The sequence below is a fragment of the Rousettus aegyptiacus genome, unplaced genomic scaffold, assembly GCF_014176215.1.
Source record: "Rousettus aegyptiacus isolate mRouAeg1 unplaced genomic scaffold, mRouAeg1.p scaffold_m13_p_9, whole genome shotgun sequence".
Classification (NCBI taxonomy): domain Eukaryota; kingdom Metazoa; phylum Chordata; class Mammalia; order Chiroptera; family Pteropodidae; genus Rousettus; species Rousettus aegyptiacus.
This window is the reverse complement of record NW_023416312.1, coordinates 98,975,536-99,003,495: the sequence shown is the minus strand read 5'-3', so window position 1 is coordinate 99,003,495 and position 27,960 is coordinate 98,975,536. Positions and strand designations below refer to the sequence as shown.

At 37.6% G+C, this 27,960-nt stretch overlaps 1 protein-coding gene across 1 annotated transcript in view; it reads right to left on the bottom strand.

The window, feature by feature from the left end:
- The window catches only part of PASD1 (PAS domain containing repressor 1), a 63,637-nt gene that overhangs the window by 31,409 nt on the left and 4,268 nt on the right, over positions 1-27,960 (bottom strand). Inside the window, exons 3-8 of the mRNA XM_036226951.1 lie at positions 27,101-27,180; positions 24,927-25,016; positions 19,299-19,398; positions 18,761-18,871; positions 16,744-16,874; positions 10,120-10,199 (exon numbers count right to left, since the gene is read on the bottom strand). Coding sequence (XP_036082844.1) covers positions 10,120-10,199; positions 16,744-16,874; positions 18,761-18,871; positions 19,299-19,398; positions 24,927-25,016; positions 27,101-27,180 — 592 coding nt within the window. The remainder of the gene's footprint in view (positions 1-10,119; positions 10,200-16,743; positions 16,875-18,760; positions 18,872-19,298; positions 19,399-24,926; positions 25,017-27,100; positions 27,181-27,960) is intronic.

The window sequence follows — 27,960 nt, the reverse complement described above, 5'->3', positions numbered from 1 at the left end:
TGGCTCTGTGTTGGAAGACAGCTTTGAGGATTCGCAGAAGAAGAAAGGCCAGTGTGATTGGAATATGATAGATAAAGAGAGAGTGAGGCACAAAGTGAGGTTTGAGAATAAGTAGGCATGAGAACGTGTGTGCTTTACAGAGCATACAAAAGGATTTTGGATTTTATTCTAAGAACAAGGGGAAACCACCGAAAGCTTCTGAGCAAGAGGGATGAGCTCTGTTTCAACAAATGGTTCTGGAACAATCGGATGTACATATGCCAAAAAACATGAACTTCAACCTAAACCTCACATTTTATAAAAAATATTAACTGAAAATGGATTGCAGATACAAATGTAAACCTAGAACTATAAAAATTTTAGGAAAAAAAAGGAGAAAATTGATGTGACCTTCAGTTTGGCAATGAATTCTTAGACATGGCACCAAAAGCAAAATACATCAAAAAATGATAAAATTATCCTCCTTCGCAATTAAATACTTTTATTCTGCAAAAGACACTATTAAGAGAATGCAAAAAGAAGCTACAGACTGGAGAAAGTCTCTGACAAAGTACTTACTTGTATCCAGAATATACAGAGAATTCCGAAAACTCAATAATAAGAAAATAAACAACATAATTTAAAAAGTAGGCAAAATGTTTAAGTATTCAAATGATGAAAAGATCTTTGACATTTTTAGTTATTAGGAGAATGCAAATTGCAACCAAAACTCATTACCCGAAAGAAATAAAATGAAAACTTATGTTCACCCAAAACTTGTACACAGATGTTTATATAGCAACTTTATTAATAACTGCCAAAATCCAGCAATAAGCCTGATGTCCCTCAACAGGTGAATGAATAAACTGTGGTATACACATACAATGAAATGCGACTCAGCGATAAAAAGTATTGATGCATACAACAACTCGAATGAATCTCAAAGGAATCATGCTGAGGGAAAGAAGCTAATCTCTAAAGATTATATACTGCATGACTCTAATTATATGACATTCTCTAAAACACAACTATAGAGATACACGATAAATCAGTGACTACGGTCATGGTTATACAAATTTATGCATGTGTTAAAAACCACAGAACTGTACACCGAAAGAAAACGAATTAATTTTGCTGTATAAGTTAACACATAAATTGCTTAATAATTTAAAAATGGAAAACATTTGTCCACAAAAGGCTTGTAAAACAATGTTCATTGCTGCTTTATTTGTAGTAACCCAAAACTACCAATAAATATCCTCTAAAAGGAAAATGCCTAACAAATTGTGGTATGTTCATGGAATGGAATACTTCTCAGCAACAAAAAAGAATGAACTACTGATACTATGACATGATGAATCTCAGAGATATCACACTGAGTTTAAGAGAGCAGACTCAAGAGAGTATATGTTATACAGTTCCATTTTTATGAAGTTATAGTAAAGGAAAATTTAATCTATAGTGAAAAACATCAGAATGGAGGTTGCCTCTAGGCGAGGGATAAGAGGGAAGGGGCACAAAATGCTTTCTAGTGTGTTGAAAATATATGTCTTGATAGGAATGTGGATTGCATGGGTTTATGCATTTATCAAAACTCATGGAATGATCCACTTAAGATCTATGCATTTCGTTATATGCAAATTTTCCCTTAAAATGTAAACAAAATGTACTCAATTTTGAGGTTTGCTTTTCACCATGACCTTGATTTGGCAACCTTAAAACTACTCTCTGTGCATTCTAGATTTGAGCAAATGAGTAAATATATTGAGGATAATGAGACTAGGCCTCTCTGACTATTGAAGAGTGCTGCAAAAGTGTAAATGGGAAGACTAGAATGAGCCCTGTGGTATTGGTTTAGAGTAGGAAGTAGTAATATGGACCATGGTTTGTAATATTTTATACAAACACACACAAAAGTACACATACATATGGATGGGTAGATATGCAAATAAATATATAGATCTTTATGCCTAGGTATATGTGTGTATTTGTTTCCTAGTTACGAAAGCACCTAGAAGCAATAACAAAGCAGTGACAATGAGCATAAGTAGTGCCCAGGTATTGGTTTCTAAATGCCTTCACTTAAAGAAGCCAGGGTTCCTTTAACTAAGGCTTAGAGAACCAGCTAATTTCATGGCTGAAGCAGAGAGAGTACGAAATGAACCTGAAACAATATATAGTGCCAGAAAGTAAGGAATGCTCCAAGAAGGGTGAGAAACATCAAAAAGACACAAGGGCCAAATGGAAGGAGCTGCCACTTGTCGATTTTGGGACAATCTGAGCATTGAAATAAACAGTAATAGCAAAATATAATCCAATGAATTAACGAAACAATAAATAAGTACTAAATGAGGAAACGCAGAGCACAGAGGGGAGGAGAAGAAAGGAGAGAGAACAGAAGGAAGAAAAGGAAGAAGGGGGATGGAGGGGAAAGACAGAGAGAATAATGATAGAGTAAATGGAGGAAATGCAAACGGCTGTAAGTATGGGCAAAGGAGAATACAAATGGTAGTTCCTGCCAAAATTCAAATAAGAAGTTAAAAATTTGAAAAAAATTTTTAATGGAATTAAAACAAAAGAATACCCTGGGATTAAAATGGGTAAAGGAAAAAAAGTGGGTAAAGCAAAAAGCATTACGTCAAAAGAGCTAAGCCCCGTCCAACTTCTTCGGAGACCTAATGCACAGCCTGGCATCTTCGTTGCTGGGTGACAAATGAAAACCATGAGAAAAAAATATTCCATTGTTAATTGTCTCAGTAGAAAAAGCAGCTGTTAGCACATTTATCCAAAACTACTTTTCATAAATAGGCTAATACTCAGGTAATTCATCCCAGGTTTTCCCAAACTTTGATATTTATTAGACTTCTTTTCCTTAGTATTTAAAACCCTCAGTGATTTCAGGGTTGCTTCAATGAGTTTTGAGTACAAACTTTTACTTAGAGCTTTTCAATGAATATTAACAATGAAATTGCGCTTATTAATCATAAATCTAATAAGACAGTCTAATGATTTTATCCTTTTAGATGATCAAAAAAATTCGTCATGTAGCTGGCGATGGAATATGTGTTGGCTAGAGGTCACATGAACACAATGAAATCTAAAACCTGGAGTTCTGAGACTGCTCTCCCTTCTTCTGTCTTCTGTTTTCTATGTTTGCCCTTTTCACGGACCAGGCCTACACCACCAAAGGACAAGTTAAATGGAAACCAAGAGGCTCACTCCAAGTCTCACAACCACAGCTGCACGGGAATGGGCTCATGGGTTACTTCTTTTGATGCCAGGCTACTGAAAAGCCCCAATTCCTTTCCTTTTCTGTCAGGGCCAGGTGTCAGCCTCTGAGTGTCTCACAGGTGGATGTGAGAGCACTGAATCATCTGACTAGATTTGGCCTTGAAGCTGGGAATTCCTTCCTGTTCAGACTTGGCCATACCTCCTCTACTCAACAAGGAGACTCAGACGCTTCTCATGGAACAATTTGGGTATCAACGGATATACGACCATGTTATAAGGATGGGGTTTAAAATGTGCTGGCTTTAAACAGAAAAAATTAATGGAAAAATAATAACATTGAAGAACTCACCAGACATGGACTTCAGATCATGCCCATAAGCCAGGTTCACATGTAGTCTTTTGTACTCAATAATGCCGTTTTTAAAAAATTTATTACCGCTTTTATTTTTTAATTTTTGAGGTGGATAAAACCATGCTACCACTTTTATTAGATTTCTATTTTTTAATTAATTGATCTATTTTAATTAGTTTCAAGTATACAGTACATTGGTTAGACATCTATATAGTTCATAAAACAACCCCAATTGCTCCCTCCCTCCCCTGACCCTCCACCTAGCCAGCGTATCCATACTAACTGCATTCCTTCCCTCTGCCATGCTCCCCATCCTCGTGACCAACTAGCAACTACTAATCTGTACTTCTTTAACTCTTTACTCCATTCTCCCAGCCCCCCAACCCCACTCCCCTCTGTCATCGATGTCTTTATAACTCAGTCAGGATTTATTATAGCTTTAACTTAAAATTTCTCTATATTTGCAAGTACTTCCTAACTGATAATAACTTGACTTTGTATAGTATTTTACTTAGCATATAGATCTCATTTACTTATCAAAGCAGATAGATCTCACTCTCTTATTTGGTTGTCATACACATTCTGCAGTAATTATCCTCCCCATTCAGAGATAAAGAACCCGAGACTTAATGAGGCTTCTCCAAGATCACACAACCTATAAATGGCTAAACTGAGAAATAAAATCCAAATATTGTAGTTTAAAATATCCCAAACCTACGTGGGGGACTTTTTGGTTTTGTTTGGGGATTTGTTTGTTATGACTACACCACAAGACCTCCACAGCATTTACAAAAGTGACAGGAGACAGTGTGGAGTCAAATTAGCCAAGTTACTTGCAGAGGGAGAGCAGAGTGCCTTGCCTGAGGCTTCACATAGCAGTGAAAAGCAGGAAGAAATAATGATGAATGCCTCTAGCGTGGCTATTTCCTGGCTATTCCACAAGCAAGCTGACACAGGCCTAGCTCCCCTCCCAGAGATCCTCATGCCTTTTTGGTTGTAGTCCTCTCCACCCGTCGCCTGTTCTAGCCCTCTGCTCCTCTCTGCCCTCCCTCCATACTGGTTGTCCCCTGCGGACTCTGCTCCAGCCACACTGGCTTCTCAGACATATCCAATGTGTTCTTACCTCAGGAACTTTGCACCTGCTTTTCCTTCTCTCTGGAATATTTCCTCCCGAATCCACATGGCTTGCTCCTCCACTCCTTTCAGGTAACTAAAAAGTCACCTGCTTTTTGAGGCCTTAGCTGGTTACCTTATCTATAACCTTAAACCGTTGAGAATTGCTCATATTGTACCATCTTTTAACCTATAAAAATGTCAATCGCGTACGGCAAAACCTAATAAAATTTAACCGCCCCACAACGGTCCCCATCCCTCTCGTTACTTAATGTTTTCCCTTGGGCCTGCTTGCCATCTCACCTACTCTCATCTGTTGATTTATTATCTTTCTCCGTCACTAGAATATATGCTCCAAAGAGATAAGGATTTTTGTTCAGTGGTGTGCCCTCAGAGCTTAGAATGGAACCTCTCAGAGAGTAGATGTTAAATATTTGCTGTATGAATAAGTTGCATTGGGACTGAAGTGATGAGTCCGGGAAAGTTAGATACTTAGCAGCAAAGAAACCCGACCAAATGGCCTCTTTCCCTGCTCAAGATGGAGTGGACATAAGGAATAAAGTCAGTGCAGTGTAGGCAAAGGCTCCATCAACAAAACCTCACTAATCAGGACCATCTTACATCTTTGTAAAATTCTCCCCACAACTTCGTATGAGATAACTCTTCACTGAAACAAGCTGAAAGGGAAATTAAGCAGGCCTATTATTTTTTGGCATGGGTGCTCACAGGTAGAGTCTCCACAGGGAGCAACTGCAGCACTGTGGCAGTTTTCAAAGACTGCAAACAAGGGGAAATACCTGTCACGTGATTTTTCCAGTGTTTTCTACTCTACCTTGGAGTGAAAATATACTATTTTCATAAAAAAGTGTTAGGGTAAATCGGTATTGCCTCCTACCCTTCTAATTCGTCTCTCCTGCTAAATTTAAGGTGAAATTTAAGAAAAAAAATTATCTTAGTTAACATCCACAAGAAAGTACTACCCAAAGACTTCTTGAATTTTCTACTTGGAATCCCTTGCAGCCATAGCTCCTGAAACTGGTGTCCTGACAGGAGCAAGCCCAAGAAAATCTGGGTTCCAATTTCTACTCTACTCTTTAACCACTGTATGAGTTTGGACAAATCGACTGCACTTTCTCATCTTTAAGTGGGTCTAAAATCTACCTTACAGATTTGTGGAAAGTAACTAGGTTAATAAACATGAAATCACATCATGAAGGATCAAATACAGATAGATCTGTATTAAGATGATGCTACAATAGGAATGTGGACCTCACCTCTACGTACAATTAGCCAAACTAAAAGAGTAGCTAGGTGCTTCCTTCTGACTCTAGCAGTAATAACGTAGTATTTCCCTGCCTCTTGTCAACTCTCAGCTATCCCTTACTTGTTTCTATCTTCAACAGCCCAAGAAAGCAAGACGTACTCCAGTGCATCAGTAGATTTGAAAGAAGATAATCCAGCTATTGAGACCCTTTCCTGAAATGATTCTTTAGCCTCAAATCTGAAATATGCAAGGACAGGACATCCTACATGGAAACAGACCTTTTCTTCTAAACATTTCAAATTCTCTTCTTTGTGTTTCTTTCATAAGCATACACAAAGCTTTCAAGCCTCTTTGTGGGATGCTTCTCACTTTTCAAAGAACATGCAGAATGTCCAAGAGAAGTTCCACAAGCATTTTGGGAGCTCTTGGTCCCTATGACCTTTGCACCTGATTACTTTTCTAACCATCCCTTGGACTATAAAGTGGGAGCCAGATTATCAGTGAGTGTTTGGTGTGCCTGCAAACTACAACCCTGACATGCCATAATCTCTTCTTTTTATTTCAAAATATCTCAAGGACAAGGGAGACATCTCTGAAAAATTTTTTCCTGTGTTAGAAAAAAATGAGACTGACAGTGCCTTCTTTACAGACCTCGGGCTAGTGGATGAACCATGTCCACCAACGATCCATCATGTGAGAGCTGAGGTGGTTGAAGCCAGAACAGTGGCCGTGGTGTTGAAAGACAGGGGAGAGATATGAGGGCTAGGGGGCTGAAAGCGACAGAATTTTCTTCACCAAATCCATCAGTTCTTTCCTAAGTGCCATTTTTCCATCTTACTGCCTACAAGGTAAACAACCCATTGGGTAATTTTTGAAAGAACTTTAGTAATATTTTATGAAAGTATAGAATATATAAAACTATAGTGCATTCATCCACACTGAAGTGACAATTTCTTGCAATACTAGAAAGGATATGATTTTAGGCTTCAAGTAAACACTTTTCTTATATTCTGTGGAGATCTGTGGCATAGATGTAATTAGTTGGCTCATTTCTGCATCGGAATGTTTTTCATTCAATTAAGCTCTACTTAAAAATAAAATGCAGACCTCCTCACTCTATGAGCTCTCACTATCTGCATATCTGCTATAATGATATGATAACAAATACAAAAATTCACTACCCAAACCTACTGTGTAAATCTATAGGTTGCATGCAAGAAAATGTTTAAGTCATGTGATTCTAAGCAAGAGAATATGGTTTGCTGATATTGTATCTCAGCTACTCTCCCGAGAGTTCATTTTTAAACATGTTATGTTTTATGATATTTTCTTCTCCACATTGTCAGGAGAAGGTCTTCTAATAAAGTAGAGAAACTAATGTAGGAAATGGGCAAGGCTAAGAGGCCAAAATAAGCACGTGCACTACAAGAAAAGTTGAGAGGGATAAAATACACTAAGAGAGTTGAATGGAGACCAGGCAAAATGGCGTAGATGACAGAGGCTCATGCCTCTTGCAAACATCAAAGTTGGAATGGAGACACAGAGTGAACAGCAAGCAGAGTCGCCTGGGGGCCTAGATGAACAGAAGCCCAACAACCAGGGAGAGAGTTAAGAAATCATCCTGCAACAGAAGAAGGTAGGAGGGGGTAAAGATGTGAGGCTGCCAAGTCCCCAGAGGCTGAGTGGGACAGAGGCCATAGCAGTGGAAGGTGCTGACGCCTCTTAAAGGGGCCGTGTCTGTAAGTGAACTTTTGTGGTGACAGACCTGCTCCCTCTGAGCACCAGTGCCAGGTTGGCTGCTACGGTGGGGGGTGGGGGGGAGTGAGCAACAGGGACTTACAGGGGGACACTGAGTTGTCAGAATCAGGGCCGAGGTGAGGCTCTCTCCTGGACAGAAATGGTGGCAGTATTTATTGTTCCTGTACTGAGCCCTCTCCACTCCCAGTGTGCAAACACAGCACCAACAAAATTGAGAGGTCACCAAACTGGATAGCGGAGGTTGCCCCACCCAGAGGATTCCCCGAAACTTAGCTTCCCCCAACTCACAACCCCACCCAAGCCACATCCAAGTGTGTCCTCACTTAGTCAGGCGCCCCTTGCTGAGCAGCACCAAGACCCACACTGGTGGCAGCTGGCCTCGGTTTCTGGTGTCGCTTCTTGAGGCAACTATAAGCACAATATCTATGGATTGCTTGCTCAATCTTAAGAAGTGGCCCCGGAGGGGCACAAGCTGGGGGCGAAACTTCGCCTGCAGCTGAACCCCTCTCAGCACTGTGTCACTAGACACCTACTACACGAAACCACACTAATAAAACCAGGAGACTTAGGAGCCTTGCTTAATACATAGAAACAGACACAGAAAGGCAGCCAAAATGGGAAGACAAAGAAGCAGAAACCATATCAGAGAACAGAACAGAGGAGTCAAACAATCTAACAGATGCAAGGTTCAAAACACTGGTTATAAAGATGCTCAATGAACTTAGGGAAAGTATAGATGAACTCAGTGAGAACTTTAACAAAGAAGTAAAAAAAAACATAAAAATGGAAATATAAATTATGTGGAACCAGTAAGAAATGAAGAACACATTATCTGAGATGGAGAGTATATTAGAAGGAATCGACACAGTGGATAAAGAAGAGGATCGAACCACTAAGATAGAGGATGGGGAAGCCAAGAACACTCAATCGGAATGCAAGGGAAAAGAAGTCAAGAGTATAATAATAATTTAAGGAGCCTATGGGACAAAATTACATATAAAAACATCTGGGTCATAGGGTACCTGAAAGGGAACAATGGTTAAAGCGCTATTTGGAGAAATAATGATGAAAAACTTCCCTAACCTAGTGAAGGAAATAGACACACAACCCTAGGAAGCACATGTCCCCAATGACTATGAACCACAAATACAAATGCTGATGAATATTTACAAGGAATTTAAAATCCTTGTTAAAAACATTCTGCTTGTGCAAGCGAGTGTGGTCGTGGCATGAGCAGACCTGTCACATTCAGTGTGCACAAATGCAGTCTTCTGTTAGTGAGAACTGTAGAACACCAAGCAAAGGGAATGCAAACAGGGTGCCACTGTGAGCTCTGCTTTTCATCCCATTGCCCTGTGTGTAACTTTAGACAATGGTTCACAGCCAAACACCTCTTAAATCTCCTTCGGGAAAGAAAGATTCTCCCCTGTTCCTTAGATCCAAACACAGATGTATCTCAGACATTTCCTGTTTAACTCGTTTCTTCACTAGCTCTTTCTACCTTACCCCCTCCCACCACCAAATAGTAACAGTGACCACAGCCTCCAGCTCCCTCCGGTCAGCACCAGACCTCACACAAACATGTCTTTAATCATAAGAAACCTCTTGAAAAACTATCACATTTATTTTATTTTGCTAAGTATTATTGGCAGGTAATGCACATCTTTATCGTATTATTTTGTTATTTATTTACATGTACATGTACACTGTAATGTGGAAGAAAAACGTAACCCATTCCCAATACTATATACTGAATAGAGAATAATATTATGGCTTAGTACATACAAACAAATTTACTAATAAATTTGTCAAGTATTAAATAAGTAGATAGGATTACAAGTAATTTCTGTTTTACAGAAATCCTTAGTGGATTGTTAAATAGGTGTATAAAGGGGTTTTAGTGATATTCGACAAATTGGCATTTTCCTGTGGGTTAAGAATGCATTTTTATTTTTCCTACTCAAAATAATGGAATAATGGCTGTTCTCTGAAAATTTGTTACTAAACAAATGTTAAAGAACAGATAAGATCTGCAAAAAGAGGGATAATCTGTTTAATAGCAGTTACCACAATGCATACTTTTTCTTCTACCATTTAAAAGTGTTTCAAGAAAAAAGAATCAAGCACTATTTTTAAATGTACTGTCTTAATTTGAAAGTCATTAAATCTGTCAGTTAATTTTGCTCTATTAATTGCTTTTTTAAAATAAGAAGCCAAGCACTTGTATTTATATTCAGTTGGAAAAACATGAATTATGTTAGCTGGGAAAGCAGACTAGTAGATTGCTCATCCGGATTTGATAGTTGGTTTGTTTTCACTTTGATGGACAAAAAGATTTGGGATGTTACTTCTCTTGTTTTAGTTTTACTTAATCAAAGTGTGTTCTAGGTCTCCATGACTTATATCAACATTAGCCTCTTACCGATAATTGACGGATGAATCTTCCTCATCCGAATCTTCTATCAGAACAATTTCGTCGGGTTCCTTCATGCCGAAAAGTTCCTGCAGAAAAACTGGCATTTTAGATACTTAAAAGTGGACTTGTATAGTAAAAATACCTGACACATTTGTACAGCATGTAGTAAATTCAGAAGCAGCCTCATATCCAATGTCACAATTAATCTGCGTAGCAATGTCAGAAAGGTGCTGGATTTTACAGATGGGAAACTGAAGGTTAACAGAGAAATAATGATTTGGCCCAAGACACACAGCTAGCAGTTCTAGGGTCAAAGTAGAGCCATTTCAAAGTTGAACTCTAAGTTCGCTGCTTTTTCACTGAGCTACACAGCCACACTGAAAAAAAAATCTTCATCCAAAAAGCCCTCTGTACACACAAGATATGTTTTCCAAAATTAACACTACACTGGAATAAATATCCTAGAAACCTAGAGAAAAACTAGATTAAATCATAAATAGAGATCCTTGTGCCATGAGGGAGACTAGGGTGTGGGTGGTGTGTTAAATGAGATTTTGCTCTTTCTCAGAGGAGGAAGTAGATTTAGGAGAGTGAACCCCAAGATAGGATGCCTCCCTTCAGATGTGAGAGCTCAGATCCCAGAGAGTTGCCAGAAAAGGACAATGAAGGAGGCAATAAGACCAAGCGCCTTCTTTCACTTGCTTTTCTCTCTACCACTTGCCTCACCATCTTAAATTTGGAAAAACGATGACATCTATCACTGCCCTAAAAGATAAGAAATATCTTTGACTTTCTGCCACCAATTTCCAATACATCAGCGAGGCATTTGGGCTCTATCTCAGCCTGGAGCACTAATGCCGGGAAGTAAATTACCCACAAAATCTGGCTGTGTAAATCAGCAGGGACTCAGTCTGGGTAAGTTGGAAGGCTGCCGTTGACCCAAGCGTCCTCTTAATCCATTTCCCGTTCGCCCTAAGAATACTTGTGGATTACAGTCCTAACCTACCCCCAAAGTTTGCCACGAAATATCTCACTTTTATTATTATTGTTTTTGCATTGCTCTTGTATAACAACAGTTTTCGGAAACAAATAACATCAGTGTATTTATAGCATTCTGTTTTTAGTAGTGGTATTTCCATTTACAAAACATAGTAATTCTCAATCGCCAAATTTATCAAATCCTAGAAAACGTAGCATTACTAAACATGACATCGACATCATTTGATGAAACTAAATTATGTACATATTTCTGTTACATTAGGATTAGAAACAAGTTCTAATAACTCTAAGAACGATTTTTATGTTTTATTTTCACATCGAAAACCAATCAGATTTCCTTCAACCTTAAAGAGCAAGTTTAGGTAAAATTAAATTAACACTGGCAGCAAGTTGAGCTTTTTTCTAAACAGAAATGGGTTTAAAGGGTCCGAACACAGACTCACTCACTCAAAAACACTTACCCTAAGCTCCAGGGAAGGACAGCAGCTCAGAGAGTGCCTGCAATACACCAGTAGGAACTAAATTGTCCAGCTTCAGGGCAACAGCTAAAAGGGCAGTTCTCTCAGGAACTAAAATGGCGGCAAGTGCAATTGTTCCTTTGGTGAGCCCTCCCACATTCCTTACAGCCTGCAGGCACAGGTCAGCATCAATACTGAGTCTACATTAACGTAGCTAACACTTCTCTTACCCCACATTGGTTATTCTCTGAGACCCTGCCACACCCAATTCATAGGTCAACCTGAACTTCTTTCAGAGCCTAATTCATACAAACGGCTGGCCTCTGCCTGCATTGTGGACTTTCCTAAAATCTCCCAAAGGTCCACAAACCCCGAACAAGCAGCGGCTGGCCTCAGTGTGCCCCGTACCTCTTGCAAAGCAGCCCCAAGCCCGGCACTAGTGGCAGCTGGCCTTGGTTCACAGCACAGCCTCTCTCAGGTACATGAAAACCCAGCACGGGCAGTTACCAACCACAGGTCACTTTGTAGCTCCAATTAGGTGGCCCTGGGTCATGCGCAGGCAGTGGCTGACCTAAACCTGCACAGAACCACTCCCAAGGAGCCCCAGAACCAACATACCCGGTTGCTGGCTTCAGACCACACCAGAGCACCACCCAATTAGTGCCACAAATGACACACCCAGAGGGTGGTCTCTGCAGGCACCAGAGCCCTGACAAAGTGAATCCCACTTCACGGGGTCAGGCTCCACAAAACAGCTCGTCCACTGCAGTCATGGCCAGTCCTCACAAGCAGTCAGCCTAGTTTCGACAGCAATCAAGGCTCACATACAACAGAAGAGCACACACGTCACACACAAGGGACACCCTTGGAGCACACCTGGCTCAGGTGACCAGGGAGGCTAAGACACTGGGCCACACAGGACACCTACTACATAAGGCCAGTCTTTCAAGACAGAGATGTAGCAGATCTACTTAACACATAGGAACAAACGCAGGGAGGCAGTCAAAATGAGGAGACAGAGAAACTTGTCTCACATGAAACTCCAGAAAAAAAAACTAAAGAAAATGGACACAAGCAATCTACTAGATGCAGAGTTCAAAATACTGGTTATAAGGATACTTAACAAACATAGGACAAGAATAGATGATCTCAATGAGAACTCCAACAAAGAGATAGGAAACAAAAAAAGAAATAGAAAACATGGGAAAGAACGAGTCTGAAATGAAGAAAACATTAGATGGAATCAACAGCAAATGACATGAAGCAGAGAATCGAATCAGTGATTTGGAAGACAAGGTAGCGAAAAACACTCAATTAGAATAACAAAAAGAAAAATAGAATTTAAAAAAAAAACGAGGATTGTTTAAGGGACCTCTGGGACAACATCAATCATAGCAACATTCACATCATAGGGGTACCAGAAGAAGAGAGAGAGCAAGGGATTGAAAATCTATTCGAAAAAATAATGGTGGAAAACTTCCCTAAGCTGGTGAAGGAAACGGACATAGAACCCTTGAAGTGCAGAGTGTCCCCAACAAGAGGAACCCAAAGAAGTCTATACCAAGACAGATCACAATTAAAATGCTCAATGTTAAAGACAAAGAGAGAATCTTAAAAGCAGCAAGAGATAAGTAGTTACTTACAAGGGAGCTCCTCTAAGACTGTAGGCTGATTTCTCAATAGCTGATTTTTCAGGCTGGAAGGGCTTGGCACAAAATATTCAAAATAATGAAGAGCAAGGACCTACCACTAAGATTACTCTACCAGCAAGACTATCATTTAGAATCGAAGATAAAGAACTACCCAGATAAGAAAAAGCTGAAGGAATTCATGACCACCAAACCAGTATTACAAGAAATGTTAGAGGAATTTCTTTAAGGAGATGAAGAAAAAAAATAAAAATATGAATAAGGAAATATTGCAAAGAAAAAAATTTTTCACTGACAAAGGCAAACACATAATAAAAGCAGTGGGTCAACCAACACTAAAGCTAGTAGATCAAAAATAAAAGTAGAATGATCATGTGTAATTACAACAGTAAATTAAGGGATACACATAAAAAAGTAGAAATAATGACAAAAACATAAACTTGGAGCAGGTGATAAAAAAGGGTACTGATTTTAGAATGTGTTTTAACTTAAGTGACCATAACTGATTTAAAATAGACAGCTATAAACATAGCTTGGTATGTATGAAGCACATGGTAATCGCAAAGCAAAAGTCTATAAGAGATACACAAGAAATAGGAGAAAGGAATCCAAACAAAACACTATAGAAAATCATCCAGAGAAGAGGACAACAAAATAAGGAAGGAACAGAGAAGAGCTATAAAAATAATCAGAAAACACTAAAATGGCAATAACCACATACTTATCAATTATTTTAAATGCAAATGGATTAAATGCTCCAATCAAAAGACAAGTGGATAAAGAAGAGGCGATACAAATATACAACGGAGTATTACTTGACCATAAAAAACCAAAAACAAAATCTCATCATTTGCAACAACACAGGTGAACCTAGAAGTTATTGTGCTAAGTGAAACAAGCCTGACAAATACCATATGATCTCACTTATACATGGATTCTAAAAAACAAAATAAATGAACAAACAAAACAGAAACAAACTTATAGATCCAGAGAACAAAGTGATGGTTGCCAGATGGGAGGGTGGTTGGGGGACTGTTTGCAAAAGGTGAAGGGATTAAGAAGTATGAATTGCTAGTTACAAAACAATCATGGGGATGTAGAGTACAGCATAGAGAATATAATCAATAATATTGTAATGACTATATATGGTGTTAGGTGGGTGCAAGACTACCCACCTAACACCATAAATTATATAAATGTCTAACCACTATGCTGTACACCTGAAACTAATATAATATTGTCAACTGTAAATGAAAACTTAATTGGAAAAAAATCAGGCCATCCTCCTCCTTTTCACCACACTTGGAATAAAACCCAAACTCACTATTATGGTTCTCATACTTAATCTGGCCCCTGCATACCTCTTGTACCTAATTTTCTACTACTCCTTCCCTCTTTCAGAATTGTCTTTGTTCACTGGAACTCTCCAAGCTCGTTACAACCTCAGGACTTTTACAGCTGCTGAACCCTTTACCTGTACTGCTTTCCTTTCTTTGCTGGCTTGGAACTGTATCATCATTGAGGGTGGGGGACATCTATTTAAAAGACAAGTTATCAGAGAGAGAGAGACCTTCCCTGACAACTGTGACTTTTGTACCCCCACCAGTCATTAGCATAGATGTTTTATCATTTCCATGACATTTATCTATGGTTTATTTTCCCAGCACCTTGCACACTGCCTGGCACACAGTAGGTGCTTATTAAATGTGTTACTTAGTGAATAAATTCATTGAGCCTGAATCTATCAGATGAATTCTAAAGATCTTTTTTTTTATTTTAGAGACAGAATCTGTAGGTGCTATATTAGGAAAATACTAAGTGATCAATGGTGGGAAGGCTACCTCAAAACTCACCTTGTTGTTGGGAAAATTGGACAGATACATGCAAAAAAAAACTGGACAAACCTTCTTACACCATATAAAAGAACAGACTCAAAATGGATTAAAAACTTAAATGAAAGAACCGAAACCATAAAACTTTTAGAAGAAAATATAGGCAGTAATCTCTCCAATATTACTACTAGGAATTTCTTTTTGGATATATCTTTTCAGGCTAGGGAAACAAGAAAAAATAAACAAATAAGACTACATCAAACTAAAAAGTTTTTGCACAGCAAAGGAAATCATCAACAAAACTACTGAGTGGTAGAAGATATGTGCTTATGATACATGGGCTAAGGGGTTAATATTCGAAATACATAAACAACTCATACAACTAAACACAACAACTAAAACAAATGATCCAATTAAAAAATGGGCAGAAGACCCGAACAGAGATTTTTCCAAAGAAGAAATACAGATGGCAAATAGGCATATGAAAAGATGCTCAAGGTAACTAATCGTCAGAGAAATGCATATTAAAACCATGACACGATATCACCTCACACCTGTCAGAATGGCTATCATCAATAAATCAAAGAACAAATGTTGGCGAGGATGTGGAGAAAAGGGAACCCTCCATACATTGTTGGCAGGCTTGCAAATTGGTACAGCCACTATGGAAAACACTCTGGAGGTGCCTCGAAAAATTAAAAATGGCTCTACCTTTTGACCCAGCAATTGCACTTCTGTGTATTTACCCAAAGAAAACCAAAACAATAATTTGCAAAGATCTATGCACCCCTATGCTCATGGCAGCACTATTCACAATAGCCACAATATGGACGCAACCTAAGAGCCCATCAAAAAACAACTGGATAAAGAAATTACAGTTCACACACACACACACACACACACACACACACACACACACACACACACACTGGAATATTACTCACCCATAAACAATGAAATGCTATCATTTGCAACAACATGGATGGACCTAGAGGTTATTATGCTGAGTGAAATAAGTAAGACGGAGAAAGGTAAATATCATATGATTTCATTGATATGCAGAATTGAAAACAGACCCACAAATATAGAGGACAATCTGGTGACGGCCACAGGGGAAAGGGTTGGGGGGCTGGGAGAAAGTGGTGAAGGGTTAAAGAAAAACAAATCAGTAATTGATAGACGGTCATAGGAATGGGGAGCACAGCATAGGGAATGCAGTTAGCACTACTGTAATGGCTAGGTGGAGAGCCAGAGGAAAGATAGAGTAATCAGGAGGATTATTTCATAAACTATGTAAATGTCTAACCAATGTACTATATACTTGAAACTAATAAAAAAAAATCTCACCCTGTGATAGGAGCCTTCCTTTATCCACCTACCAAAATGGACCATTCTTGTGCTATAGCCTAGCAACCAGCCCCCATATACTACTTTTATGTTACATCAAAAACACTTATAAATGACTGTGCATCTCTTTCAAGTGTGTTCAGATCTCTACTCAAGTGCTCACCTTTAGAAATGCAGGAGCTGCTCTTTCCTCATTCACACATCCTAATAACAACCTTCTGCACACATCCACAAATTAGGTGTTTGAGCCACTGAGCCCAGCGGCTGAATGACCAAAAGGGACATGTCCCTTCAAAGGAAGCCCACATTGTCGCAATGGGGAAGGCATACACACAACATACTCACCTGCAGGGTCTGAGCCGTGAGCATGCAAACGGTTCCCACCATATAAAACCGATCCTCCAAAGGAAGCTGTTTAACAAGAGACTCAGCCCAGGATCGGCTGGGTAAGAAGCTATTCAAAAGCGTCAAAGGCTCTAAGGGAGACATAGACATGCATGTGACAAACTAATAAAAAGGCAGACCAATTATACAAGATGGAAAAGTTACACAATTTTCAGAATTCTGAGCCATAGATTTTTCCTGTCTTCCTTCTGTTCCAGTCACCCTCCCCATTCTGGTATCCACTAAAATGTAAAGAAGTCATTACTGAGAAATAATTGTTGTGAGTTCAGGGTGATTTTCAGTCCTGTGTTCTTAACCTGTTGCTGATGTTTTAGTCTTTAAAAAAATTTAGCTCCCCTCTTTAAATATATCACACGGGTATTAAATGTGTGTAATTTCTGTTTGTACGAAGTTAAGTAAGATTTTTTTAAAGAGGTATCTGATTTTTAGTTTTAACACACAACGAGCATACGAATCATTGTTAGTTAATTTCTATCATTTAGTTGCTCGTCGATTGATTAGTTTATTATGTTTTTAGACCTTAGTAGCAAAGAACTGAGTTAATTATACTCTTAGTTCATGGCATATTACAAACACAGATAAAGTCTCTGCTCTTTTTATTTTTTCTCTCTGTCCCTTTCCCACCAGACACTGTCATATGCCACCTTTAATATATATTCTTGTAACATATGTAGTCTGGTTTTGTGTGTGTGTGTGTGTGTTTAAAATTTTAAAAAGTAGCACAAAGCCACAGATCTCATTCCATTTCTTATTTTTTTAATCAACAATATGGTTTTAAGATTTAACTATGTTATAATATGTATATCTAGAGTTCATTGCTTCTAACTATTACAAAGTTTTCCATGCTACATGTTTCCCAGATTTTACCTGTCCATTTCCCTAATGATACGCATCTAAGCTGTTTCCAACTCCCTCTTATCAGAAACTCCGCAATGGCATGCAAAATACAGTCCCCCAGACAAAGATCTCTCTGCGAGTTTATCTCTGGGGTATTTCCACCCAGTGATGGGTATGCTGAGTCATAGCATAATCAACATAACTTAAATTCACTGTTTTTCAGGATGGCTTATGAGTTTACATTGCTCTCAACACATTAGTTTTTTTTTTTCATTTCTCATATCCATATGGACATTCACATTTCCAATTGTTGCCATTCTGATGGGTATACATACAGTGGTCTCTCACTGATTTTTAAATTTTCCCTTCTTTGCTTACTAGTGTGTTTGAGCATCTTTCACATATTTCTTGGGCTATTTAGCTCTAATTCAAGCCCCACATTTTAGTGGTCTCAAATCAGTGTTTATGTTAATTTCTCAGCTTGCAGTTCCAAACTCTTAAAACTAAATTTGGACCCATATTAATAGGATGCAGGTTTGGTTTTTGAGTTCCTATAAATGACACATTTTTTTCCCATTCAAATTCTCAAAGAGATGGCAACCTTATACTTTCTCTAGGCCAGTGGAGAGAATTTAAATGATCATTTTAAATTTCTAGGTTTCATGTGTTGGTCCTTGAATGAGTGTTAGAACTCCTGACCCCAGCCAACAGTACCTATGTCTGATTTAAATCCTACCTAGGCTGCCACAAAAATCAGCTTCCTCTCATCACTATGGTTCTGTACTTTCCCCTTTAATTTCTGACACCCACAGACTTCCCTTTCTTTTAAGTTTGCCTCTGCATTAAACTTCTTTTATTATGTTTTAACAATCATTTCCTTGTTTTCTTAGAAGGAAAAAACCATCCTTAACAGCTCAATCCACCATGTTACCATATGACCCCAACTTGAAAATTTCATTATTAATTTTTTTAAAGTCCAGTTAATATCTGTAACAGAAACCTGTGGTCACAGGGCTATCAGAGATTTTGACAGTACCAACAAAAGGACATTTATGTTAGCAACGAGGGCTGCATAACCCATGAACTTTATCTAGATCAAATTAAAAACTGAATTGCTTACCATTGAAAAAATCTTGCACACTCATGATAAATTTCGCATATTCATAAGTAGGGCCATCAGGTTTAGTATTTCCTCTTCTTAAATGACAACAAAAATTAGTATGCTTTCCCACTAAAAGAAAGCACATACAAAACAAGTTTATATTTGTACTTTATCAAATTTGGGGGGATTATTTCAAATGACTATTGTCTTAGACTAGATTTTTCGAAAACATTATTTTCTTTTCATGAACATTAATGAGCACTTGCATAGCTACCTATGTTATATCTGTAGAATGGGTTACCAGCTAGATTGTTATTTATGTCGCATTAATGCAATCAAGCTGAAGCAATCAGGATTCATGATAAAGAATGAGATTTAATGGAGAAGATATATTTTTAACACTAGAAATATAATTTGTGAAATTATAGTAAGTAAAATTAATATATAATCAGCAGCAATATTGGCTCTACTATCTTTATTTTTACTACTCCTCTGAGTGATTGTTACCTGTCTATTAAAATCTAAGACCTTACTATTTAGAAAACACAATCTATACCTAAATTTGATGCAGGAAGCTTGATTGTAATCTTTCCACAGATTCCTCTCTTCTCTTTATCAGGCAGAAGGCTTAGTAATTTTTTGCCCACGACCTCAGCCTCGAGAAGGAAAAAGGAGAGAGAAAACAAATGTTGTTATATGTACTACTACTGTTCATTTTATCTATCTCCTTACCTCCAGTAAGCTTATCATCTGCCTGCCCCAGCCGTCTTATGACCATACCTGTTGTAACTCTTAAAGTCCCAATTCACATTACCCCACTCTGTGACCGTCACCCCCTACTTTCTAGTGCACTCATGCAAGTACCACCCTCTCCAACAGTTGTGCGACTGAGACCTCCAGTGCATTCCTCTCATTCTCACTGTGTATGATTATCTCCTTCAAATTGTCACATCCCTCCTTACCCAGCTCGGATGCCATAGTCAATCATTATAATCGCTCCCATGTGTTCTTTCTTTCTGACATATTTTTCCTGGGAAAATCCCAACTCTGGTTAATTCCAACTCTTCATCTACCCTGTATCTTCACCCAAGCTGTGTATGTATGACGAAAAACCAACAACCATGCTGTGTATTATTTTTTAAATGGGCACTCAGCTCTGCCTAGAAATCATTCTACATTTCCCTACACAATTCACTCTCCTACTCTTCAATGTAACTATCTCTTGCCTTTTCTTACTTCTTCAAGCCTCCAACCCCAATTTGGCTGGGTATCTCATTTCTTATTTCAATGAAAAACAATGGGGTAAGAAAATGTCCATATCACCCTGCACTAAATCTACCAACTTATCTGTTCCTGTGGCCAGAGACCTGCTTTTCCTCCTATTTCAATGAATAAGGTTCTACCTAAGCCTAGTGGACTGCCTCTCACCCTCTTCAACTACTCAAGGATATCATTCCAGAAAATTTCCCTCACCCCCATATCATTAAGCTATTCCTCTCTACTGGGTCTTTCCCATGGTATGCAAATATTACGTCAAAGATGCTATAATATCTGTCACGTCAAAAACAACATCAAATTCCCCAAATCCCAAAACTTCCTTGACACTACATCCTTTCCACCAGCTCTACTTCTCTGGTCCACTTTAGAACAAAGATCCTTGAAAGGAACTATACAATGTGGTCTCTCATTTCTTCACCTCTCATTCTCCCTTGAAACCACTCTAATCAGATTTGTATCCTAACCATGACACTCTTGTCAGGGTCACTAATGACCTCTACATTGCCAATTCCAATAGTCAATTCTCAACTTTCATCTTACCTAACATGTCAGCATTTGATACAACTGATCTTTCCTTCTTCCTCGAAACACTTTACTTGGCTTTCAGGACATCATACACGTATGGATCCCCTTCATCTTCGCAGTTTTCTTTCCTGGATTGTTCTCTACCTGACTACTTGGCATTGGAATGCTCAGGGCCTAGTCATTGGACCTCTTTCCTTACTATACTATCTCCCTGGGTAGTCTCTTCCAGTTCCACATCATCAAATACCACCTATCTGGTAATGACTCCTAACATCTCATCTTCAGTCCACACTTCGCCCTGAATTCTTCTCAATAACTCAACTTGAATGTCTAATAGGATCTCGATTTTAAGATATCCAAAACAGTGCACCTGATCTTTTCCCTCACGAAACATGCTCCTCCCCCAGTCTTCTTCATTTCGGTAAATGGCACTACTATTTACCCACTTGTTTGTTCTTGACTTGCCTTTTTTCTTTCAAACCCCAAATCCAGTCCTCAGCAAACTCTGTTGGTTCTATCTTCAAAATATATACAGAATCAGTCTACTTCTCACCACTTGGTCTAAGCCATCCTTTCTTACTTGGATTACTGCAATAGCCTTAACTGGTCTCCCTGCATCTGTTGCCACACCCCTGATCCCACTCCATCCTCCACGGAGCAGTTGGAATGATCCATAAAAAACATAAGTCAGAATTCTGGTCGAGATGCTTCAACTAACCTACTGTTGATTCCTTCTACTGTACTTCTCATTTTAGTTATTGTAGTCTTCATTTCTGACTGGTTATTTTTTATAGTTTCTATCTCTTTGTGTAAGTTCTCACTGGTTTCATCTACTCTTCCCCTAAGTTCATTGAACATCCTTATAACCAGTGTTTTGAACTCTGTGTTTTTTTTTCATAGCACTTACTACCTGACATTATAGTCACATGTATATGTTTATCTGTTTATTATCTGTCTCCCTTAGTAAAATGTAAATTGCATTAGAACAGAGACCTTGACTGTCTTATACACTGCTACATCCTCAACACCTAGAACATAGCTTGGCACAAGTGAGCACTTAAAAGGTATTAGTGGAATGAATTAATAATGTTGTATCATGTAGTTAAAATATGGTGACACATGGATAAATAGAATATCAGACATTAAGTTAAGTAATGAGTTTTTGATGTGACAGGAACAAAGCAATAAAGTATTCTTGGTAGCTGAATAATGATCTAGGATGATGAACCACAAATTTAAATGATTTTTAACCAATTAATATTAATAAACTACAGTCAAAACTCAAAAATATATTTTTATGGTTCATTTGTAGAAGCCACTTTGAGTTGGCCAATGCTCAGATTAGCAGCTAGATCTTGTCTCAATAATAGTAAAAAAAAAAAAAACCGCTTAGTTTGATTCAGGGCAGAAAATTTATCTTAATTTAGCAAACAAAACATTAAGAAATTAACAGGCAATAAATTTTGACAATGAAAGTCACACAGTAAGAAACTGACTTCCCAAAAGAAATATAGATATTTTTCAGTAAACAACTTTTTCAACAAAAATGTTTTCATTGGTTTAGTTATAAAATCAACTTTTGACTTATCTCTGATCAGTAGAGACCACTCATTCATTCATCAAACAACTGTTTCATGCCAGACATTGTACTGGGTATGTTCATACAAACTAGCTCACTTTATACCCTGTGAGAGGAACAATTACCCTCTATTTTATTCACAAGGAAGTTAAGGCTTGTCCAATTATTAAGAGGTCACAGGTTCAGAGATGAGATTGACATGCAGCACCGTTCAACTCAACGTCCCTTGTTCCTTTCACTACGCCATAGCGGCCTTGAGTCCCATTTGCACCAGGAGCAGCCGATTTGCTACTGCATCAGTTTCTGCATTTTGGACATTCTATTTAAAGTAATTCATTATTTATTTTAGCTTTTTTACTCTATACTTATGAGGGTTAAAAAAGATGAACCTGATAGGGATTCTAGTTTCAATGAACTTCAGTAGGGCAAGCGAGACACACACAAACAATTATGTGATGCAAAGTATAAAATAATACAAAGTGCTGTGGCTCACCAGTTCTCTCATTAGTAGAAGAATGTGATAGCACTGTCACTTAAGACAATGCAAAGGGAGCAGTCATCTGATAGTGTACATTCCCTTGGATGGAAATAGTGGCAATGGGCTTCTTAATAATTATGAATGCCTTATAATTGACTACTCACTAAAAACAGTAAACCTAATGATCATTCTAGTGATTCTGCTCCATAGTTAGATAAAGGTAGAGACCTGAAAGCATTAGCAACAGCATATCACTTTCGTAAATCTTTGACGTCTGCTCTTCTTATTACACGAGGCAGAAAGATCAAGGTACTTAGTGTATAATCAAGCAAAGATAAATACCAGTGAAAAATTGAGATTTTTCAAAAGCCAAGTTTGAGAATATCTATTTAATTTTCCCACAAATATTAGTATGGAGAGTCTCAGTCATGCATAAATAAATAAACAAATAAACAAACAAATAAATAAATTAAGGAATTTACTACACTCCATGACATTTACTGAGAATCCGAGCATCAAGCATCTTTTTGCTAGCAAAAAATTGAGCCTTAGTTATAATCCTTTTTAACCCTGTTTCATAAGAATAACTTCATTATCATTTAATGTTGATGTACAAGCATAATAGGTATAGCTTTATTTTTAAGTATACCAGTCTCAAGTAATCAAGTCCATGGTTTAAAATTAGTCATTAGTCATTCAAACTCACGTCCCAAACACATCTACCTTAGGGTGACTGTGTGTGTGAATGGTACCTCAAATTTTGAAGGGTGAAACAGTCTCAGGAGTGAAAACTTCAAACCAAAATACATAAAGAAACAAAGATAATGTTATAACTAATACCATAATTGTGAAAAATCCTTATGTAATAGGAAATAGTCACCAGTCTCATTCAATGATCAATTTGGTTTAAGTAATATCTAACACAAGAATTTGGGTAGTTTTCTAGTCTTCACTATAACAAAACTTAATCCGTAATGTAGCACATTCATAAATTCTTTCTTTCAATATAAATTTAATAAGATCATTCCCCTTCCATGATGTACGTACTCTAAAGTCCAATTCAATGAACATCTCTAATATCTGTATTTTATTCAACTGTTTTGGTATCCTACAAATACAAGCTGAATTTGAAAATGTAAACTGTTTTCTAAAAGAAAGGAAGAGAATGACAGATAAAGAGATGGATCACAGTATCTGTAAATAAAAAGAAAAAAGTAGTAAAGCTCTCTAAGTTTCTAAGTGGGTCATGGGACATGCCAACCAAAACAGTATAGCTACTGGAATAAGCTTCAAATCCACTTCTAACTTAAGGATAACTTAACAAAACTTCTATTAATGTGCATGTTCCAAATTTAAGTACCATAGGTCTCTAGGTCAGGGTTTGTCAAGTTCCTGAAACAACTTTGTGGAGTGAGGAATACACAAACTAAGGCAACAATCCAGATATGATTAACACAGGCAGCTAAATGATAGAGATTTCAGGAGTCATTGTGGTGGTAGATGTATTCTACATAGCCTCTCTTCACATATATGCGGGTGGGGGGGGATGTGAAGGTATGTAGTATTTTCATATTTAAGTGATGTAGTTATTAGGAGTGCAGCCTGAAGATCCAGAAAATATTTTAGGAAATCATATATTCTAAATCAATGGTACTAAGAAGATAGAAAAAGCTTTCCTGAGGGGGCCATAGTAACACCAAAGGGCTCAGGATGAGTGAGCATTTTGGACACCAGAGACCCTGACAATAACTCAAGTGTAGGTGTCTCCAACAATATTTACAAATTGCTAAGCTGTGAATCGTTTTTATATGTTTACCCAAATGAGGTGATAATTTGTTCTTCAATATATAGAAACAAGAAGTAAAGCAAACCTGGAAATGGATGCCATGAGCCAGCATGAACAAATCATGAAATTTAATGTTTAATCAGTATGTGGTGGACTCTAAAGAAATGGACAAAGTCAAACATATCCATCACAACGAAAGCTGCCTCACAAAACAGTCACCCTGGGGACCATCCATTGATTCTAAGGAGATTGCCATTTCAAAAAGCACATACTTTGAAAGATTGCCTTCAGGGGCAGTTTACAAATCACACACACACACACACACACACACACACACACACACACACAGTTTCATTACCTCATATTAGAGTTTGTTTTTATAGATTTAAAACTAAAACCAATGGAGATGACAATAGAACAGGTACACATTTAGACAACACTGAGTATGTCTTGATGAGTTATATGTTCCTGAAAACAGATAATCAACCCTTAAACAACAAACCAAATGATACTCTTTCCAAAATCTAGAAGAACTTACTGGTAAATAGCCAAGGAGAGAGGAGATGTTTTCATCCACAAAAATTATCACTCCGTCGGTGCTCAGTATTATCATAAAGCCATCTAATAACTAATAAAGAGAGAATAATAATGTAATTAAATGGTGGAACAAGAATAAAGTGATAGCTTTATTTCTAAATGCACAAATAATCATAATAGCACACTAAAAACGTATTGTTGTCCTTAAATATCAATGAAGCAGGCACAAACTTAATTAAAATTATATTATTTTGCCTCCTACACAGACTCTACTTAACCTTAAACATGAGATATTTATCAAATGTGTCACTTAAACAAATTTCAATGTATACCCAATTAATGCAAAACTCTCCAACACAAGCTAGGAAGATTCATTTCCATGTTTAGGCTGTTCCACGTCTAATTCAAAATTAATTTCAAAAGAGAATTTTGGAGGCCATTTTCATTTGTGGTTAATTTAGTCATCTACTTATGAATATGGATATTGCCATCAGTTTCTTGCTATACAATGGATTCGATATCCAGATAAAGGCCTCGTGGTAAAGAACATTTAATATATAAAAACTTATATTTCAAAACAGGACCGAGCATATGGTAAAGTAAGAGAAACAATCTGATATCAGAAATGAGTAGAAAATGGGAATGAAGATGTAAGGAGATACTGGAGCCTATTTTTGCCTTGGGAATACTGCACAGCACTTATGACATAGTGCCTGGGGGACAAAAAGCAAAGTCAGGGCCTGTACAAAGTAGAAGTGAAATCAGAGACTCTTGCATAAATCCAGGCCTCCCAAAGGGAGACAAAGCAGGCAAAACAGACCTTATCCAGCAAAGGAGGATGAGGAATGCACAGGCCTGCCTAAGTCTCAGCTCTGGCTAAAGGAAAAGAACCAGTCTCAACTGGTCATTGCTAAAAGGAAGCCCACATTCACATAGATTTGGAGCTGGAATTCACTAACTACCTGTGTAGCCCTTAACACTTTGATCCTATTATTTAGTTCAAAGTGGTCCTGACTGCAGATAGCTAGTAAAAAGAAACTGAAATCAGCTCCAGAGAATTCTTTTAAAACCAGAGCTCAAACAATTCATGCAGATAAAGTTCCAAAAACATAAGTTTATAATAAAATATTAATAAACAGTAAAAAAATAAAACTGTGAATGAGAGGCAGTGCAAGTGATAAAGCACAGAATCAGATTCAAACAAAAGCAGATACTGGAATTACCCACGTTAGACTATAAAATAAGTATGCTTAATATGCTTTAAAAAGGGTATTGAAAATATGATGAAGGAGCAAAAGACTTGAACCAGGCATATGTGAAAAATAAAATGTCTAGAAATGATATTATCATCAAAAATAAAAACTCAATGTACAGGTTAAACGGTATGTCAGAACATAACTGGAAAGGATTTTTGAACTGGAAGGTAGAGCTAAAGAAGTAACTCATACTGCAACACACAGAGACATAAGAATTGAAAAAAGAGAAATCAAATAACATAGAGAAAAGAGTGAGAAATTGTACAAGACATTTTACACATGTTCACCTTACTTTATTCTCAAAACGACTCGGTGAAGTAAATATTTTTTTACCCATTTCACAGAGGAAAGAAATCAAGGCTCAGAGAAAGGTAACTCTCTCAAGGATATATAGCAAGTAAGTGAGAAAAGCACAATTTATATCCCTAGCTGTTTGACCTAAAAGACCATGGTCATTCAGGCTTAAGCTTGTGGCCTTTGAACTTAGTCCAACTAACCAGTTCCCTTGGAGATGGAAACCATAAACATTTCATGCCCTTAAGGGAAAAAATAAGACTTGAAGGTTCATTTTTTAGAGTCTCGCAGTCTGTGTTGAATGAGTCTACTAGATAATTACTTAACTTGCCACTTACCTATGCAAAGACTTTTTTGTATTTGTTGTCACTCAAGATTAGTGGCTTTCAAAACTCAGTTGGCATAAGAAGTGTTGGGGGTAACCTGTTAGAAATGCAGGCTCCTGGCCCTACCAGGATTGAGATTCTGATTCAGACAATTTATGGTGGGTCTCAGGAGTCTGTATTTGTACCAAGCTCCCTAGGTAATTCTGATATGCATAGCCATAGTTTGAAAAATACTATTCTTTATCCTCGATTGCACGTATTCTACATATGAAGTAATCAAAGAACAAACCGACTCTTACTTGTAGTGCCATACGTTGGAAGTCTTCGAAGCTACGAATTGATGGAATCCAATGTCTAGACATTTCTGGACTGATTTTGTCTTTTTTAAAAACAAAAGAAAACACAGAAAATTAGCTATGGGTATTAGATTTTTCAAAGTTTTAATTAACTTTATAGAAAAGATTTGTGAGAAAATGCTGAGTACTAATGAAGAATCTGATGTAGACTGTTTATAAATTATCATCAACAGAAGGGTTTGGAATTGAAAAAGACCTTAAAGATCATCCAATGCAATTTCTACTATACACATTATGACCTCTCCAACAACTTTATGATTTTTTTACCACTAGTTCTTTCCTTTTCTTGACTTCTTTAAGTCTTCCGAATTCTACCAAAACATTATTCATAACATGCCAGAAAAGATAGAACCTGTGTCAAGGGCTCTAGGTGTATCCAGACATCTAAAATCTCCTCTACCCTTGGCTAACATAAGGAATTCCACAATTTAATTTCATCTAATAGTTAAGCTTGTAGCAATGGCCTTTAACTAGAGGATCTTTAAGCCCCACCTTGTATCTCTTCAAAGTTGTTAACACCATTCTAGCTCCCATCCATCCTTCTCCATTCTTTAAGGTTTTCTGATTTTCCCAATGAGCAGTGCTTCTTCTCCTGTGCTCACTCAGAGCCTCTGCTATCAACACTTTTTTTTACGTCCCCCAATTCTGCCTACTCCATCAACTTCACTAACTTAGGGACTTCACTAACATAGCCTTCCAATCTCCAGTTATTGTAATACATGTCAATAAACACTGGTTTATTCTCCTTGCAGAAAAGTTAGAGACCCATGACATACAACTTTGATCCTTATTAAAAATGGTAA